The following is a 19,278-nucleotide window of genomic DNA, read 5'->3' on the forward strand; positions in this document are numbered from 1 at the left end:
GCTGGCCTTTATAAATCAGAGCATTGAGTATAGGAGTTGGGATGTAATGTTGGAATTGTACAAGGCATTGATAAGGACAAATTTGGAGTATTGTGTGCAATTCTGGTCACCGAATTAAAGGAAAGATGTCAATAAAATTGAGAGAGTACAGAGAAGATTTACTAAAATGTTGCCTGGGTTTCATCTCCTAAGTTACAGAGAAAGGTTGAACAAGTTAGGAGCGTAGAAGGTTGAGGGGGGACTTGATAGAGGTGTTTGAAATTATGAGGGGGATAGATAGAGTTGACGTGGATAGGCTTTTTCCATTGAGAGTGGGGGAGATTCAAACAAGAGGACATAAGTTGAGAGTTAGGGGGCAAAAGTTTAGGGGTAACACGAGGGGGAACTTCTTCACTCAGAGAGTGGTGGCTGTGTGGAACGAGAAGTGGTCGAGGCAGGTTCGGTGCTGTCGTTTGAAGTTAAATTGGACAGATATATGGACAGGAAAGGAATGGAGGGTTATGGGCTGAGTGCAGTTCGTTCCTCGGGGGCCCAGCTGCAGAAAACATCTGAAACAACGAGAAGGAAAAGATGAAAACAAACACAGTTCGCACAAGAAGACAAATTTTAGACCGAGTTTCAGAGTTCCCGGCCGCCCAGCTTGTAATACCACCAGCCTGCCACTGGAGGGCAGCACCGACCCGACAATATTTATATACCTACTTATTTATATAAATAGTAATATATATTATACGTGCATACACATATGTTTAATAAGCAGTTTACTTGTTAGCTTTTTTATATTGCTATTAATAGTAATTTTATTAATAATAGTGTTGGCGCGTGGCCAAGTGGTTAAGGTGTCGGTCTAGTGATCTGAAGGTCGCCAGTTCGAGCCTCGGCTGAGGCAGCGTGTTGTGTCCCTTGAGCAAGGCACTTGACCACACATTGCTCTGCGACGACACCGTATGGGTCCTAGTGCCCTTCCCTTGGACAACATCGGTGGCGTGGAGAGGGGAGACTTGCAGTACGGGCAACTGCTGGTCTTCCGTACAACCCTTCCCCAGGCCTGTGCCCTGGAGACCTTCCAAGGCGCAAATCCGTGGTCTCACGACACTAACGGATGCCTATTAATAATAATTTTAACGTTAAACAAAACTCCCTCCTCCCGTGACCCTTCCTTCCCCTCCCCCCCCCGTCGTCCCTTTTGACTGCGAGGGGGCCAGGGGTCTCCGAGGGGAGGGTGGCGCAGGTGGAAGAGGGTCGGGGGAGGGAGGTCGGAGGCCGATCGTGGCGGGGTTTCCCCGCTGTCCGTCCCCTGGGGTGACGACAGGCCCCCTCCCCACCGGAGGGTCGATCGGCGAGGCGTGCGCGGGGACGAGTGGGGGAGGGGCGCGGAGAGAGCCTGGTTACACCCGGGGGGGGAGCAGCCGCCTCTCCCGCCCCCCCATTACCTCCCCCACCCCACTCCGGCCCTCCCGCTGACCGCCTGCTCTCTCTGTGACACAGGGGAACTGTTCGCCGAAGCCCCCATCGACACGTACCCCGGGATCGCGCTGGAGAGCGTCACAGACTCGAGCCGTTACTTTGTGCTCCGCATCCAGGATGGAACTGGTAGGGAAGGAGGGAAGGAGGGGGGGGGAGAAAGAGAGAGAGACGGAGGGAGATAGAGAAGGACGGAAAGAGAGACAGGCAGACTGAGAGGATGAGAGAGAGAGAGTGTGTGTATGAGTGAAAGGGAGGAAAAGTAAGTCAGAAGGAGGGAGGGGGAATTAAATCCTCGATATTAGGGAGGGCGACGTTGCCGGGTCGAGCTGGCCGTTCGCCTGTTCTATTCCGGTGCCTTCCAGTTGGCGTAGCAGGCCGTCGGCCGCCTAATTTCACAGCAGGGAGCCAGGCCCATCGACCCCTCTTCCCTGTGCCGTCCCGCACACCCATTCAAGGTGATCCCCCTCTGCCCCTGTTTGTCCCGTCCCCTCTAACCCGGCCTCTCCCAACCTCTTTTGCCCCGGAAGGAACTCTTGATTTTCCAGGCCGGGAAACCCCGGCGTAAAAAATTAGTGAATCTACAGCTCCCCGTATCTCAGCGTGATCAGTAGGTACCAACATTCCCCCCGGCAAAAAAATTGCCAACGCTCTTTCGAGCAGAGAATGACCTTTTGGCCGACCTTTCTTGGAAGCAAAAAAAAAACCAGGTAGTTAAGCATGGGCCTCCTGCCCCATGATCCTCTCATATCCCCTTTTGCCAATCACCTGTCCAGCTCTTGGCTCCATCCCTCCCCCTCCTGTCTTCTCCTATCATTTTGGATCTCCCCATAATCCTCCCACTTTCAGATCTCTTACTAGCTCTTCCTTCAGTTAGTCCTGACGAAGGGTCTCGGCCCGAAACGTCGACTGTACCTCTTCCTAGAGATGCTGCCTGGCCTGCTGCGTTCACCAGCAACTTTGATGTGTGTTGCTTGAATTTCCAGCATCTGCAGAATTCCTCGTTAAGTTTTGCTTACCTTTCTTGAAATTGATCTCTTCCTCTCCCCTTCAAAAATTTTAAAACCTCATCGGGCAAACCGGATGAATTCCTGCGAGGCCGAAATTGCGATTTAATTTTTTTTCTTCCGGATGAAAGCTTCCCTCCAATTTCCTACTGCACCGGTAGCTTTTTGGCTCCCAGATGTCAGCCGGCTGCGGGTAAGGGGAGGTTTGGCGGGGTGGGTGGAATTCGGGAGGGAGGGGCTGACGTCACGTCCGAAAATGAACTCAAGGCTCTGCCTGCCCTCCGTGCAATACGGTGCTCACTGGTTATCACCCGACCGTCCGCCCCTCCGGGCAATACAGCGCTCACAGACGCCTGACGAGATTGGTGACGGCTCTTTCGCTCCCCAGCAACGCGAGCGCTGGGGTTGAACGGAGTTCGAGAAACTATGTTTTATTCTTCCAACTACGGTCTCTCTCTCAGAACCCCGGTTGACACACCCTGCTCCAAACCTCTCCTATCCGTGTCCCTGTCCCAGTGTCGTTAATGTACCTGCCTCGACCACTTCCCCCGGCAGCTCCTTCCACAGACGGACCACCGTATCCCTCTAAACCTCTCCTGTCCGTGTCCCTGTCCACAGACGGACCACCGTATCCCTCTAAACCTCTCCTGTCCGTGTCCCTGTCCACAGACGGACCACCGTATCCCTCTAAACCTCTCCGGTCCGTGTCCCTGTCCACAGACGGACCACCGTATCCCTCTAAACCTCTCCTGTCCGCATCCCTGTCCACAGACGGACCACCGTATCACTCTAAACCTCTCCTATCCGTGTCCCTGTCCACAGACGGACCACCGTATCCCTCTAAACCTCTCCTGTCCGTGTCCCTGTCCACAGACGGACCACCGTATCCCTCTAAACCTCTCCTGTCCGTGTCCCTGTCCACAGACGGACCACCGTATCCCTCTAAACCTCTCCGGTCCGTGTCCCTGTCCACAGACGGACCACCGTATCCCTCTAAACCTCTCCTGTCCGTGTCCCTGTCCACAGACGGACCACCGTATCCCTCTAAACCTCTCCTGTCCGTGTCCCTGTCCACAGACGGACCACCGTATCCCTCTAAACCTCTCCTGTCCGTGTCCCTGTCCACAGACGGACCACCGTATCCCTCTAAACCTTCCCTATCCGTGTCCCTGTCCACAGACGGACCACCGTATCCCTCTAATCCTTCCCTATCCGTGTCCCTGTCCACAGACGGACCACCGTATCCCTCTAAACCTCTCCTGTCCGTGTCCCTGTCCGAATGTCGTTAATGTACTTGCCTCGACCATTTCCCCCGGCAGCTCCTTCCACAGATGGACCACCCTCTGGGTGAAAAAGTTGCCCCTCGGGTCCCTATTAAATCTCTCTCCTCCTCTCTCACCTTAAACCCTGTGCCCTCTGGTTCTCGATTCCCCGACCCTGGGGGGAAAAGTCCGTGCACGTTCACCCTGTCCGTGCCCCTCGTGGTTTTACACACCTCTGTAAGGTCACCCCTGTGCTCCAAGGAATAAAGTCCCAACCTGCCCGACCTCTTTCCGTAACTCAGTCCCTCGAGTCCCGGCGACATCCTCGTGAATCTCCCTCCGCACTCTTTCCAGCTCAGCGGCATCTTTCCCACAGCGGGGGCGACCGAAACCGAGCACCGTACTCCCAGCGCGGCCTTGCCGGCGTCTCGTACAACTGGGACGACTCATTCGTTTTTCTCTCTCCCCCACCCCCATCCCTCCCCTCTCTCCCAGGCCGGACGGCCTTCATCGGAGTGGGGTTCAGCGATCGGGGGGATGCCTTCGATTTCAACGTGGCCCTTCAGGACCACTTCAGGTAGGTCGGCCGAGGAGGAGCGGCGAGGGGGGAGTTGCCTGGGGGTGCGTGGGTGAGAAGGGCAGGGGAGGGAAAACTTCTGAAAGGCCTGGAGAGAGTGGACGTGTGGGAGAGATAGAGAGAGTGAGACAGAGAGACCAGAGAGACAGACAGAGACAGAGAGAGTGTGTGTGAGAGAGAGAGTGACAGACAGAGAGAGAGAGAGAGAGACAGAGAGAGTGTGTGTGAGAGAGAGAGAGACAGACAGAGAGAGAGAGAGTGTGAGAGAGAGAGGAGAAGAGGGACAGAGAGAGAGATAGAGTGTGAGAGAGTGAGACAGAGAGAGAGACAGACAGAAAGAGAGACCAGAGAGAGACAGACAGAGAGAGAGACAGACAGAGACAGAGAGAGTGTGAGAGAGAGAGGGGGAAGAGGGACAGAGGGAGAGATAGAGTGTGAGAGAGTGAGACAGAGAGAGTGACAGACAGAGAGAGAGAGAGAGAGACAGACAGAGACAGAGAGACCAGAGAGGGACAGACAGAGACAGAGAGAGTGTGTGAGAGAGAGAGAGACAACGAGAGAGACAGAGAGAGTGACAGACAGAGACCAGAGAGAGACAGACAGAGAGACAGACAGACAGAGACAGAGGGAGTGTGAGAGAGAGAGGGGGAAGAGGGACAGAGAGAGAGATAGAGTGTGAGAGAGTGAGACAGAGAGAGAGACAGACAGAGAGAGAGACCAGAGAGAGACAAACAGAGAGAGAGACCAGAGAGGGACAGACAGAAAGAGAGAGAGTGTGAGAGAGAGAGGGGGAAGAGGGACAGAGAGAGAGATAGAGTGTGAGAGAGTGAGACAGAGAGAGAGACAGACAGAGAGAGAGACCAGAGAGAGAGAGAGTGTGAGAGAGAGAGGGGGAAGAGGGACAGAGAGAGCGATAGAGTGTGAGAGAGTGAGACAGAGAGAGAGACAGACAGAGAGAGAGACCAGAGAGAGACAGACAGAGAGAGAGAGAGTGTGAGAGAGAGAGGGGGAAGAGGGACAGAGAGAGAGATAGAGTGTGAGAGAGTGAGACAGAGAGAGAGACAGACGGAGAGAGAGACCAGAGAGAGACAGACAGAGGCAGAGAGACAGACAGAGGCAGAGAGAGTGTGAGAGAGAGAGGGGGAAATAGTTAAGGGAGGAAGGAGAAGCAGAGAGAAGACGTGTGGGAGAGAGAAAGAGAGAGGGAGGGTCTTATAATCCCAGAGGACACAGCCTCAGAACAGAGGGACGTCCCATTCAGAACGGAGATGGGGAGGAATTTCTTTATCCGGAGGGTGGGTGAGTCTGTGGAATTCGCGGCCGTGGAGGACGAGTCGTTGGGAGTATTTAAAGCGGAGGTCGACGGGTTCTGGATTAGCCAGGACGTCAAAGGTCGCGGGGTTGAGAGGGATAGTAACCCAGCCGCGACGGGCCGAGTGGCCTTGCTCTGCCCCTCCTCCTCAAGCTTTCGTTTCCCCCCCCATCCGACAGGTCGCTGAGGGGGGCCTCGGGGTCCCCTGCGAGGGGCAAGGAGGCCGAGGCCGAGCCCAGTTTGGACCTGGGCTTCAAGGAAGGAGAGACGATCGAACTCCACATCGAGGTAGGTCGTGGCTGGGGGGGGGGGGTGGTGGAGCTGCGTCTCTGGCGCGGGCGGCGGGTGTAGACCGCGAGTCCCGGTTAGGCGACCACTGGCGCCAGGCGGACAGTCTCCGAGAGTTTCGACTAGGGCCGAGGGGGGGGGAGTCGCCCGTCTTGCGAAGTCACTGCCCAGAAGCTGCCGATGGTAAACTTGCTCGTGCAGAAAAAATTCGCCAAGGACGATCGCGGTCATTGGAAAACCACGATCGTCACCCCACGCCCCCCCCGTCGCACGGCATGGCATGTTAACGAAGGAACGAGAAGGGGGGTGGCGGGAGAGAGCGTTCGACGGGCCGGCCGTCGTCAGTCAGGGCGCGCAGTACGGGAGTCGGGGGGGGACACGTCCCAGTTGTGTGAGACGTCGGCTGGGAGTACGGTGTTCGGTTTTGGTCGCCCTGATGCCGCTGAGCTGGAACGAGTGCGGAGGGAGATTTACGAGAATGTCGCCGGGTCTCGAGGGACTGAGTTACGGAGAGAGGTCGGGGCCTTATTCCTTGGAGCGTAGGGGGTGACCTTACAGAGGTGTGTAAACCCACGAGGGGCACGGATAGGGTGAACGTGCACAGACCTTTCCCCCCAGGGTCAGGGAATCGAGAACCAGAGGGCACAGGGTTAAGGTGAGAGGGGGAGAGAGATTTTTAACAGACAGCTTATTCACCCAGAGGGTGGTCCGTCTGTGGAAGGAGCTGCCGGGGGAAGCGGTCGGGGCAGGTACATCAACGAGGCTCGGACAGGTGTTTGGTTAGCCTGGGCATCAAAGGTCACGGGGCGAGCGCAGGAGAACGGGGTCGAGAGGGATAGTAGACCAGACCGACGGGCCGAATGGCCTAATTCTGTCCCCCTCGCCTCGTGGCCTAACATTGCTGTGACACGCAGGACTGTGAGAAAACGTCCTAACGCACCCGAGATTAGTGACTTGGCTTCCGATGGCACTGGTCCCGACATCATCGAACGTCACCGAGGCTGTCCGGGATCACCTGGAGAGACGGAAGCGTGCGGGTTCTCGGAATAACCTACCAGCCCACCTTCTCTTCAAACCGCGCAGCAGTGTGACCCCACAGAACCGATGCAGTTTTTAAAAGCAAATATTGAACTGACTTTGTCTCTTACATCCTTCACCTACACGAGGGGTAAAGACCTTTACGTTACCTCTCCGTCGAAATGTACCCACTGCAACTTACTAGCAATTTGTCGTAAATGGTACGTACAACAGGACAATCTGGAGGAACAATTTCTATCATTTCTTAATGCATGCATTACTAAATGACAATAAAAGAGGACTGTGTGTCCTCATAATCTTAATCTAAATCAGTACAACATAGAGGTACAATTATGTCAACGTGAGTTAATCAGTCTGGTGGCCTGGTGGGAGAAGCTGTCCCGGAGCCTGTCGGTCCTGGTTTTTACGCTGCGGTACCGTTTCCCGGATGGTAGCAGCTGGAACAGTTTGTGGTTGGGGGTGACTCAGGTCCCCAATGACCCTCCGGGCCCTTTTTACGCACCCGTCCCTGTAAATGTCCTGAACCGTGGGAAGTTCACGTCTACGGATGCTCTGGGCTGTCCACACCACTCTCTGCACCATAAATAATAAATAGTCATAGAACCATAAATAGTTAAATAGTAATACGCAAATTATGCCAGGAGATAAGTCCAGGACCAGCCTATTGGCTCAGGGTGTCTGACCCTCCAAGGGAGGAGTTGTAAAGTTTGATGGCCACAGGCAGGAATGACTTCCTATGACGCTCTGTGCTGCGTCTCGGTGGAATGAGTCTCTGGCTGAATGTACTCCTGTGCCCAACCAGTACATTATGTAGTGGATGGGAGACATTGACCAAGATGGCATGCAACTTAGACATCATCCTCTTTTCAGACACCACCGTCAGAGAGTCCAGTTCCATCCCCACAACATCACTGGCCTTACGGATGAGTTTGTTGATTCTGTTGGTGTCTGCTACCCTCAGCCTGCTGCCCCAGCACACAACAGCAAACATGATCGCACTTTCCTCTCTGAACCAGGCAGCATCCTGGTAAATCTCCTCTGTACCCTTTCCAATGCTTCTGCATCCTTCCTATAGTGAGGCGACCGGAACTGGACACAGTACTCCAAGTGTGGCCTCACCAGAGTTTTATAGAGCTGCATCGTTACCCCACGACTCCTGTAGTCCACAACCAGCTCCTTTGTCTTCGCGACGTTGAGGGAGAGGCTGCTTTCTCAGGGTGATGACTTCTCTGTAGGCTTCCTCGTTATCGTTTGAGACTAGGCCAACCAGTGTAGTGTCGTCGGCAAACTTAATCAGCAGATTGGAGCTGTGGGTGGCGACACGGTCATGGGGTATACAGAGAGCAAAGATAGGGGACTTAGGACACAGCCCTGAGGGGCTCCTGTGTTGAGAGTCAGAGGGGCAGAGGTGAGGGAGCCCACTCTTACCACCTACCGGTGACCCTGATAGGAAGTCCAGGAGCCAGCCGCAGGAGAGGCAGGGTGAAGGCTGAGTTCCCTGAGCCTTTTTTTTAAAAAGTTTACTGCCCGCGATGGTAACTTCCTTCTCAATGTTGAGAAGCTTCTTCCGCAGATCCCTGAAAGTTGCCTCACAGGTGGATAGGGTAGTTAAGAAAGCTTACGGGGTGTTAGCTTTCATAAGTCGAGGGATAGAGTTTAAGAGTCGCGAGGTAATGATGCAGCTCTATAAAACTCTGGTTAGGCCACACTTGGAGTACTGTGTCCAGTTCTGGTCGCCTCACTATAGGAAGGATGTGGAAGCATTGGAAAGGGTACAGAGGAAATTTACCAGGATGCTGCCTGGTTTAGAGAGTATGCATTATGATCAGAGATTAAGGGAGCTAGGGCTTTACTCTTTGGGAGAGAAGGAGGATGAGAGGAGACATGATAGAGGTGTACAAGATAATAAGAGGAATAGATAGAGTGGATAGCCAGCGCCTCTTCCGCAGGGCACCACTGTTCAATACAAGAGGACATGGCTTTAAGGTAAGGGGTGGGAAGTTCACAGGGGATATTAGAGGAATGATTTTCACTCAGAGAGTGGTTGGTGCGTGGAATGCACTGCCTGAGTCAGTGGTGGAGAGAGATACACTGGTGAAACTTAAGAAACTACTAGACAGGTATATGGAGGAATTTAAGGTGGGGTGGGTTATATGGGAGGCAGGGTTTGAGGGTGGGCACAACATTGTGGGCTGAAGGGCCTGTACTGTGTTGTACTATTCTCTGTTCCATGAAAGCGCCTTCACTTCACGGGATTTTCGTTTTTCGCTCTGCCCTGCGCGCGCGCCCCAGATCGTCTGTTAGTGATCGCCCGTCGACGTTAATTCTGTTCCTCTCCCCCCCACCACCCCCACCAGAGCCTGCGGAAGGGCAGCCGCCCGAAGACCCGGTCTACCGGCGGCTCGGGCTGCCTGGCCCCCCTACCCCCGCCCCCCTGCGGGAGGCCCAGGGGCGGGGACCCCTCCCCGGAGACGAGGACCACCGAGGCTGGCGCAGGTACGGGACAGATTGTGCCGGGGTGGGGAGGGGGAGGGATGTGAGGGTTTCCTACCGCAGGCCCCTCCGACTCTCGCTCGTCCTCCCTCCGTTTACCTCCCTCCCATGAGCCTCGTACCTGCCTTGACCCCCCCTGACAGGGCGTCCCACACAAACACACACACACCCACCCACCCACCGCTCTCTGTTTGAAAAAAAAACAGCTGACATCTCTTCCCCCCCCCCACCCCCAAAAACTCTGCTCCAATCACCAGGAAATTAAGCCCCCTCCGTTTCCCCCCTCGGAAAGAGTCTCTGACCGTCCCCCTGCGAGGGGAGGCTGAGGGAGAGGTGGGGCTTTTCTCTTTGGAGCGAAGGGGGGACCCCCCCATCTCTCTCTCTCACTCCTCTGCCAAGACCACAGGAGCAGAATGAGGCCGTTCGGCCCATCGAGTCTGTCCCGCCATTCCATCGCGGCTGATTTACTATCCCGCTCAACAGCGTTCTCCAGCCTTCTCCCCGTGACCTTTCACGCCCCTGACTAATCAAGAACCTGTCAACCTTCGTTTTAAATACACCCAGCGACTTGTCCTCCACGGCCGTCTGTGGCAATGAATTCCACACATTCACCTACTCTCCGGCTAAAGAAATTCCTCCAATCTCTGTTCGAAATGAACACCCCTCTATTCTGAGGCTGTGTGCTCTGGTCCGAGACTCCCCCACTATAGGAAACATCCTCTCCACATCCACTCTATCTGTGTCCTCTGGTCCTAGACACCCCACTACAGGAAACATCCTCTCCACATCCACTCTATCTGTGTCCTCTGGTCCGAGACTCCCCCACTAAAGGAAACATCCTCTCCACATCCACTCTATCTGTGTCCTCTCGTCCTAGACTCCCCCACTGTAGGAAACATCCTCTGCACATCCACTCTATCTGTGTCCTCTGGTCCTAGACTCCCCCCACGACGGGAAACATCCTCTCCACACCCACTCTATCTGTGTCCTCTGGTCCGAGACTCCCTCCACTACACGAAACATCCTCTCCACATCCACTCTATCTGTGTTCTCTGGTCCTAGACTCCCTCACTATAGGAAACATCCTCTCCACATCCACTCTATCTGTGTCCTCTGGTCCTAGACTCCCTCACTATAGGAAACATCCTCTCCACATCCACTCTATCTGTGTCCTCTGGTCCTAGACTCCCCCCACTATAGGAAACATCCTCTCCACATCCATCTATCTGTGTCCTCTGGTCCTAGACTCCCCCGACTATAGGAAACATCCTCTCCACATCCACTCTATCTGTGTCCTCTGGTCCTAGACTTCCCCACTGCAGGAAACAGCCTCTCCACATCCACTCCATCTGTGTCCTCTGGTCCTAGACTCCCTTACTATAGGAAACATCCTCTCCACATCCACTCTATCTGTGTCCTCTGGTCCTAGACTCCCTCACTATAGGGAACATCCTCTCCACATCCATTCTATCTGTGTCCTCTGGCCCTAGACTCCCCCACTACAGGAAACATCCTCTCCACATACACTCTATCTGTGTCCTCTGGTCCTAGACTCCCCCCTCTATAGGAAACATCCTCTCCACATCCACTCTATCTGTGTCCTCTGGTCCTAGACTCCCCCACTATAGGAAACATCCTCTCCACATCCACTCTATCTGTGTCCTCTGGTCCTAGACTCCCCCACTATAGGAAACATCCTCTCCACATCCATGTATCTATGTCCTCTGGACCTAGACTACCGCCAGTATAGGAAACATCCTCTCCACATCCACTCTATCTGTGCCCTCTGGTCCGAGACTCCCCCACTACAGGAAACATCCTCTCCACATCCATGTATCTGTGTCCTCTGGTCCTAGACTTCCTCCACTATAGGAAACATCCTCTCCACATCCATCTATCTGTGTCCTCTGGTCCTAGACTCCCCCCACTATAGGAAACATCCTCTCCACATCCACTCTATCTGTGTCCTCTGGTCCGAGACTCCCCCACTACAGGAAACATCCACTCTATCTGTGTCCTCTGGTCCTAGACTCCCCCACTATAGGAAACATCCTCTCCACATCCACTCTATCTGTGTCCTCTGGTCCTAGACTCCCCCACTACAGGAAACATCCTCTCCATATCCACTCTATCTGTGCCCTCTGGTCCTAGATTCCCCCACTATAGGAAACATCCTCTCCACATCCACTCTATCTGTGTCCTCTGGTCCTAGACTCCCCTACTACAGGAAACATCCTCTCCATATCCACTCTATCTGTGCCCTCTGGTCCTAGACTCCCCCACTATGGGAAACATCCTCTCCATATCCACTCTATCTGTGTCCTCTGGTCCTAGACTCCCCAACTACAGGAAACATCCTCCCCACATGCACTCTATCTGGTCCTTTCAACATTTGATAGGTTTTAATGAGATCTCCTTCCTCATTCTTCTAAACTCCAGTGAGTACAGGCCCAAAGCCATCGAACACTCCTCATACGTTAACCCTTTCATTCCCGGGATCGCTCTCACGAACCTCCCCTGGACCCTCCCCGACGCCAGTGCGTCCTCTCCTAGAAATGGTGTTCAGATCTGCTGACAGTCCGCCAAGGGAGGTCCGACCAGTGCGTTGCGAAGCCTCGACATCAGATCCTTGCTTTGGCAGTCCGGTCCTCTCGAAATGGACGCTGAAATTCGCAACTCCGCTCACCCAACCCGCAAGTTAACCCTCAGGCAGTCCTGTAGGCGGAGCGACAAGTTGACCCGCGACCCCCGATTTCTGAATTTTCTCCAGCCCGCCGTTCCGCCTCCTTCCCGATGGCCCTCGCAGGCCCCTGCGTACCGCAGGAGGCTAATCGTCTGTCGGGGGAGTGGGGAACTCGGTACCGTAATTGCGAGCGTAACGCTGTTCCCCTGCATACCGTTGCAGGGGTTAACGCAGGAGACAAAGAAGGAGCCCCCGTGTCGCAGGACGCTGGGCAGGGAGAGGACCTGTGGGAGCAGTTCGGCCCGGAGGGCAGGTAAGAAAATGTCAAGGCCGACCCGGGGGGCGCCTGTCGCGTCCCCGTATGCACTGCACGATCCGCAGAAACTTTTCAAACAGTCCCCCGAGAGCCCTGTATACAGCGGTGCAGTACACAGGACGCACTGAAAATACAGAGAGGCTCCCCGAGACCCCCTGTAAATACTGACACACTCCCTGGGATCCCCCTGTAAATACAGACACACTCCCCGGGACCCCCTGTAAATACTGACACCCTCCCCGAGATCCCTCTGAAAATACAGACAGGCTCCCCGAGACCCCCTGTAAATACTGACACCCTCCCCGGGACCCCCTGTAAATACTGCCACACTCCCTGGGATCCCCCTGTAAATACAGACACACTCCCCGGGACCCCCTGTAAATACTGACACACTCCCCGAGATCCCTCTGTAAATACAGACACACTCCCTGGGATCCCCTGTGTAAATACTGACACACTCCCTGGGATCCCCTGTGTAAATACTGACACACTCCCCGAGACCCCCTGTAAATACTGACACACTCCCCGAGATCCCTCTGTAAATACAGACACACTCCCCGGGACCCCCTGTAAATACTGACACCCTCCCCGAGATCCCTCTGAAAATACAGACAGGCTCCCCGAGACCCCCTGTAAATACTGACACCCTCCCCGGGACCCCCTGTAAATACTGCCACACTCCCTGGGATCCCCCTGTAAATACAGACACACTCCCCGGGACCCCCTGTAAATACTGACACACTCCCCGAGATCCCTCTGTAAATACAGACACACTCCCTGGGATCCCCTGTGTAAATACTGACACACTCCCCGAGACCCCCTGTAAATACTGACACACTCCCCGAGATCCCTCTGTAAATACAGACACACTCCCCGGGATCCCCTGTGTAAATACTGACACACTCCCCGAGACCCCCTGTAAATACAGACACACTCCCCGAGATCCCTCTGTAAATACTGACACACTCCCCGAGACCCCCTGTAAATACAGACATACTCCCCGGGACACGTGTAAATACTGACACACTCCCCGGGATCCCCTGTAAATACAGACACACACCCCGGGACCCCCTGTAAATACTGACACCCTCCCCGGGACCCCTGTGTAAATACAGACACACTCCCTGGGATCCCCTGTGTAAATACTGACACACTCCCCGAGACCCCCTGTAAATACAGACACACTCCCCGGGATCCCCTGTAAATACAGACACACTCCCCGGGACCCCCTGTAAATACTGACACACTCCCCGGGACCCCCTGTAAATACAGACACACTCCCCGAGGGCCCCTGTAAATACTGCCACACTCCCTGGGATCCCCCTGTAAATACAGACACACTCCCCGGGACCCCCTGTAAATACTGACACACTCCCCGAGATCCCTCTGTAAATACAGACACACTCCCTGGGATCCCCTGTGTAAATACTGACACACTCCCCGAGACCCCCTGTAAATACAGACACACTCCCCGAGATCCCTCTGTAAATACTGACACACTTCCCGAGACCCCCTGTAAATACAGACATACTCCCCGGGACACGTGTAAATACTGACACACTCCCCGGGATCACCTGTAAATACAGACACACACCCCGGGACCCCCTGTAAATACTGACACCCTCCCCGGGACCCCTGTGTAAATACAGACACACTCCCTGGGATCCCCTGTGTAAATACTGACACACTCCCCGAGACCCCCTGTAAATACAGACACACTCCCCGGGATCCCCTGTAAATACAGACACACTCCCCGGGACCCCCTGTAAATACTGACACACTCCCCGGGACCCCCTGTAAATACAGACACACTCCCCGAGGGCCCCTGTAAATACTGCCACACTCCCTGGGATCCCCCTGTAAATACAGACACACTCCCCGGGACCCCCTGTAAATACTGACACACTCCCCGAGATCCCTCTGTAAATACAGACACACTCCCTGGGTTCCCCTGTGTAAATACTGACACACTCCCCGAGACCCCCTGTAAATACAGACACACTCCCCGAGATCCCTCTGTAAATACTGACACACTCCCCGAGACCCCCTGTAAATACAGACATACTCCCCGGGACACGTGTAAATACTGACACACTCCCCGGGATCCCCTGTAAATACAGACACACACCCCGGGACCCCCTGTAAATACTGACACCCTCCCCGGGACCCCTGTGTAAATACAGACACACTCCCTGGGATCCCCTGTGTAAATACTGACACACTCCCCGAGACCCCCTGTAAATACAGACATACTCCCCGGGACACGTGTAAATACTGACACACTCCCCGAAACCCCCTGTAAATACTGACACACTCCCCGGGACCCCTGTAAATACAGACACACTCCCCGGGACCCCCTGTAAATACAGACAGACACCCCGGGACCCCCTGTAAATACTGACACACTCCCGGGGACCCCTGTAAATACAGACACACTCCCCGGGACCCCCTGTAAATACTGACACACTCCCCGGGACCCCTGTAAATACTGACACATTCCCCGGGACCCCCTGTAAATACAGACACACTCCCCGGGACCCCTGTAAATACCAACACGCTCCCCAGGATCCCCTGTGTAAATACAGACACACTCCCCGGGACCCCCTGTAAATACAGACACACTCCCCGGGACACCCTGTAAATACAGACACACTCCCCAGGACCCCTGTAAATACAGACACACTCCCCGGGACCCCTGTAAATACTGACACACTCCCCGGGACACCCTGTAAATACAGACACACTCCCCAGGACCCCTGTAAATACGGACACACTCCCCGAGACCCCTGTAAATACAGACACACTCCCCGGGACCCCCTGTAAATACAGACACACTCCCCGGGACACCCTGTAAATACAGACACACTCCCCAGGACCCCTGTAAATACAGACACACTCCCTGAGACCCCTGTAAATACAGACACACTCCCCGGAATCCTCTGTAAATACAGACACACTCCCCGAGACCCCTGTAAATACAGACACACTCCCCGGGACACCCTGTAAATACAGACACACTCCCCGGGACCCCCTGTAAATACTGACACCCTCCCCGGGACCCCTGTGTAAATACTGACACACTCCCTGACATCCCCTGTAAATACAGACACACTCCCCGGGACCCCTGTAAATACTGACACATTCCCCGGGACCCCCTGTAAATACAGACACACTCCCCGGGACCCCTGTGTAAATACTGACACACTCCCCGGGACCCCTGTAAATACAGACACACTCCCCGGGACCCCCTGTAAATACAGACAGACACCCCGGGACCCCCTGTAAATACTGACACACTCCCCGGGACCCCTGTAAATACAGACACACTCCCCGGGACCCCCTGTAAATACTGACACACTCCCCGGGACCCCTGTAAATACTGACACATTCCCCGGGACCCCCTGTAAATACAGACACACTCCCCGGGACCCCTGTAAATACCAACACGCTCCCCAGGATCCCCTGTGTAAATACAGACACACTCCCCGGGACCCCCTGTAAATACAGACACACTCCCCGGGACACCCTGTAAATACAGACACACACCCCGGGACCCCTGTAAATACAGACACACTCCCCGGGACCCCTGTAAATACTGACACACTCCCCGGGACACCCTGTAAATACAGACACACTCCCCAGGACCCCTGTAAATACAGACACACTCCCCGAGACCCCTGTAAATACAGACACACTCCCCGGGACCCCTGTAAATACAGACACACTCCCCGGGACCCCCTGTAAATACAGACAGACACCCCGGGACCCCCTGTAAATACTGACACACTCCCCGGGACCCCTGTAAATACAGACACACTCCCCGGGACCCCCTGTAAATACCAACGTGCTCCCCAGGACCCCTGTGTAAATACAGACACACTCCCCGGGACCCCCTGTAAATACAGACACACTCCCCGGGACACCCTGTAAATACAGACACACTCCCCAGGACCCCTGTAAATACAGACACACTCCCCGGGACCCCTGTAAATACTGACACACTCCCCGGGACACCCTGTAAATACAGACACACTCCCCAGGACCCCTGTAAATACAGACACACTCCCCGAGACCCCTGTAAATACAGACACACTCCCCGGGACCCCCTGTAAATACAGACACACTCCCCGGGACACCCTGTAAATACAGACACACTCCCCAGGACCCCTGTAAATACAGACACACTCCCCGAGACCCCTGTAAATACAGACACACTCCCCGGAATCCTCTGTAAATACAGACACACTCCCCGAGACCCCTGTAAATACAGACACACTCCCCGGGACACCCTGTAAATACAGACACACTCCCCGGGACACCCTGTAAATACAGACACACTCCCCGGGACCCCCTGTAAATACAGACACACTCCCCAGAATCCTCTGTAAATACAGACACACTCCCCGGGACCCCGTGTAAATACTGACACACTCCCCGGGATCCCCTGTAAATACAGACACACTCCCCGGGACCCCCTGTAAATACAGACACACTCCCCGGGATCCCCTGTAAATACAGACACACTCCCTGGGACCCCCTGTAAATACTGACACCCTCCCCGGGACCCCTGTGTAAATACAGACACACTCCCCGGGATCCCCTGTAAATACAGACATACTCCCCGGGACCCCCTGTAAATACAGACACACTCCCCGGGATTCCCTGTAAATACAGACACACTCCCCGGGACCCCCTGTAAATACAGACACACTCCCCGGGATCCCCTGTAAATACAGACACACTCCCCGGGATCCCCTGTAAATACAGACACACTCCCCGGGATCCCCTGTAAATACAGACATACTCCCCGGGACCCCCTGTAAATACAGACACACTCCCCGGGATTCCCTGTAAATACAGACACACTCCCCGGGACCCCCTGTAAATACAGACACACTCCCCGGGACCCCCTGTAAATACTGACACACTCCCCGGAATCCTCTGTAAATACAGACACACTCCCCGGGACCCCCTGTAAATACTGACACACTCCCCGGGACCCCCTATAAATACTGACACACTTCCTGGGACCCTCTGTAAATACTGACACACTCCCTGGGACCCCCTGTAAATACAGACACACTCCCTGGGACCCCCTGTAAATACTGACACCCTCCCCGGGACCCCCTGTAAATACTGACACACTCCCTGGGACCCCCTGTAAATACAGACACACTCCCTGGGACCCTCTGTAAATACTGACACCCTCCCCGGGACCCCTGTGTAAATACTGACACACTCCCCGGGATCCCCTGTAAATACCAACACGCTCCCCAGGACCCCTGTGTAAATACAGACACACTCCCCGGGACCCCCTGTAAATACAGACACACTCCCCGGGATCCCCTGTAAATACAGACACACTCCCCGGGATCCCCTGTAAATACAGACACACTCCCCGGGATCCCCTGTAAATACAGACATACTCCCCGGGACCCCCTGTAAATACAGACACACTAACCCCCTGTAAATACAGACACACTCCCCGGGATTCCCTGTAAATACAGACACACTCCCCGGGACCCCCTGTAAATACAGACACACTCCCCGGGACCCCCTGTAAATACTGACACACTCCCCGGGACCCCCTGTAAATACAGACACACTCCCCGAGGGCCCCTGTAAATACTGACACACTCCCCGGGATCCCCTGTAAATACAGACACACTCCCCGGGACCCCCTGTAAATACAGACACACTCCCCGGGACCCCCTGTAAATACAGAGACACTCCCCGGGACCCCCTGTAAATACAGACACACTCCCCGAGACCCCTGTAAATACAGACACACTCCCCGGAATCCTCTGTAAATACAGACACACTCCCCGAGACCCCTGTAAATACAGACACACTCCCCGGGACCCCCTGTAAATACAGACACACTCCCCGAGGGCCCCTGTAAATACTGACACACTCCCCGGGATCCCCTGTAAATACAGACACACTCCCCGGGATCCCCTGTGAATACAGACACACTCCCCGGGACCCCCTGTAGATACAGACACACTCCCCGGGACCCCCTGTAAATACAGACACACTCCCCGGGACCCCCTGTAAATACAGACACACTCCCCGAGGGCCCCTGTAAATACTGACACACTCCCCGGGACCCCCTGTAAATACAGACACACTCCCCGAGGGCCCCTGTAAATAGTGACACACTCCCCGGGATCCCCTGTAAATACAGACACACTCCCCGGGATCCCCTGTAAATACAGACACACTCCCCGGGACACCCTGTAAATACAGACACACTCCCCGGGACCCCCTGTAGATACAGACACACTCCCCGGGACCCCCTGTAAATACAGACACACTCCCCGGGACCCCCTGTAAATACAGACACACTCCCCGGGACCCCCTGTAAATACAGAGACACTCCCCGGGACCCCCTGTAAATACAGACACACTCCCCGGGACCCCCTGTGTAAATACTGACACACTCCCCGGGGCCCTATGTACATACTGACACACTGTTAAGACCGACCTATACGCTGCAGAGGTTTTCCTGTTTCTCCTAGTCTCTTCTCTTCTCTTGTCTGCTGTGTGATTGTGGCCTGTCTCCTTCTCTCTCACTTAAGGTGTGCCTCGGACGAGATGTCCGCTCAGACAGGCTGGGTCCAGTTCTGAACCTTGGCCGGCTGCCTGTCGAGAACGACCCCCATCTCGCTTTCTGCCCTCCGCTCCCTGCTTCGTGACTCCAGCTCTTTGTCTCTGCGTGTGGCTAGCTTTCGATCTGTGCACCTCTATCACGCCGCCTCTCGTCTTCCTTCGCTCCAAACGGAAAACCCCGAGCTCCCTCACCCTTCCCTCATGAGACACGCTCTCCAATCCAGGC

The 19,278-nt window shown here is 54.8% G+C and overlaps 1 protein-coding gene across 1 annotated transcript in view; it reads left to right on the top strand.

The window, feature by feature from the left end:
* Positions 1-19,278, top strand: part of LOC134341567 (adaptin ear-binding coat-associated protein 1-like) — a 28,179-nt gene that overhangs the window by 6,839 nt on the left and 2,062 nt on the right. Inside the window, exons 2-7 of the mRNA XM_063039432.1 lie at positions 1,489-1,593; positions 4,229-4,310; positions 5,802-5,910; positions 9,306-9,444; positions 12,347-12,437; positions 19,022-19,278. The exon at positions 19,022-19,278 is cut by the window's right edge and continues 2,062 nt beyond it. Of these exons, the coding sequence (XP_062895502.1) occupies positions 1,489-1,593; positions 4,229-4,310; positions 5,802-5,910; positions 9,306-9,444; positions 12,347-12,437; positions 19,022-19,070 (575 nt within the window). The 3' untranslated portion in view covers positions 19,071-19,278. The remainder of the gene's footprint in view (positions 1-1,488; positions 1,594-4,228; positions 4,311-5,801; positions 5,911-9,305; positions 9,445-12,346; positions 12,438-19,021) is intronic.

Source organism: Mobula hypostoma, unplaced genomic scaffold, assembly GCF_963921235.1.
Source record: "Mobula hypostoma unplaced genomic scaffold, sMobHyp1.1 scaffold_36, whole genome shotgun sequence".
NCBI classification, from domain to species: domain Eukaryota; kingdom Metazoa; phylum Chordata; class Chondrichthyes; order Myliobatiformes; family Myliobatidae; genus Mobula; species Mobula hypostoma.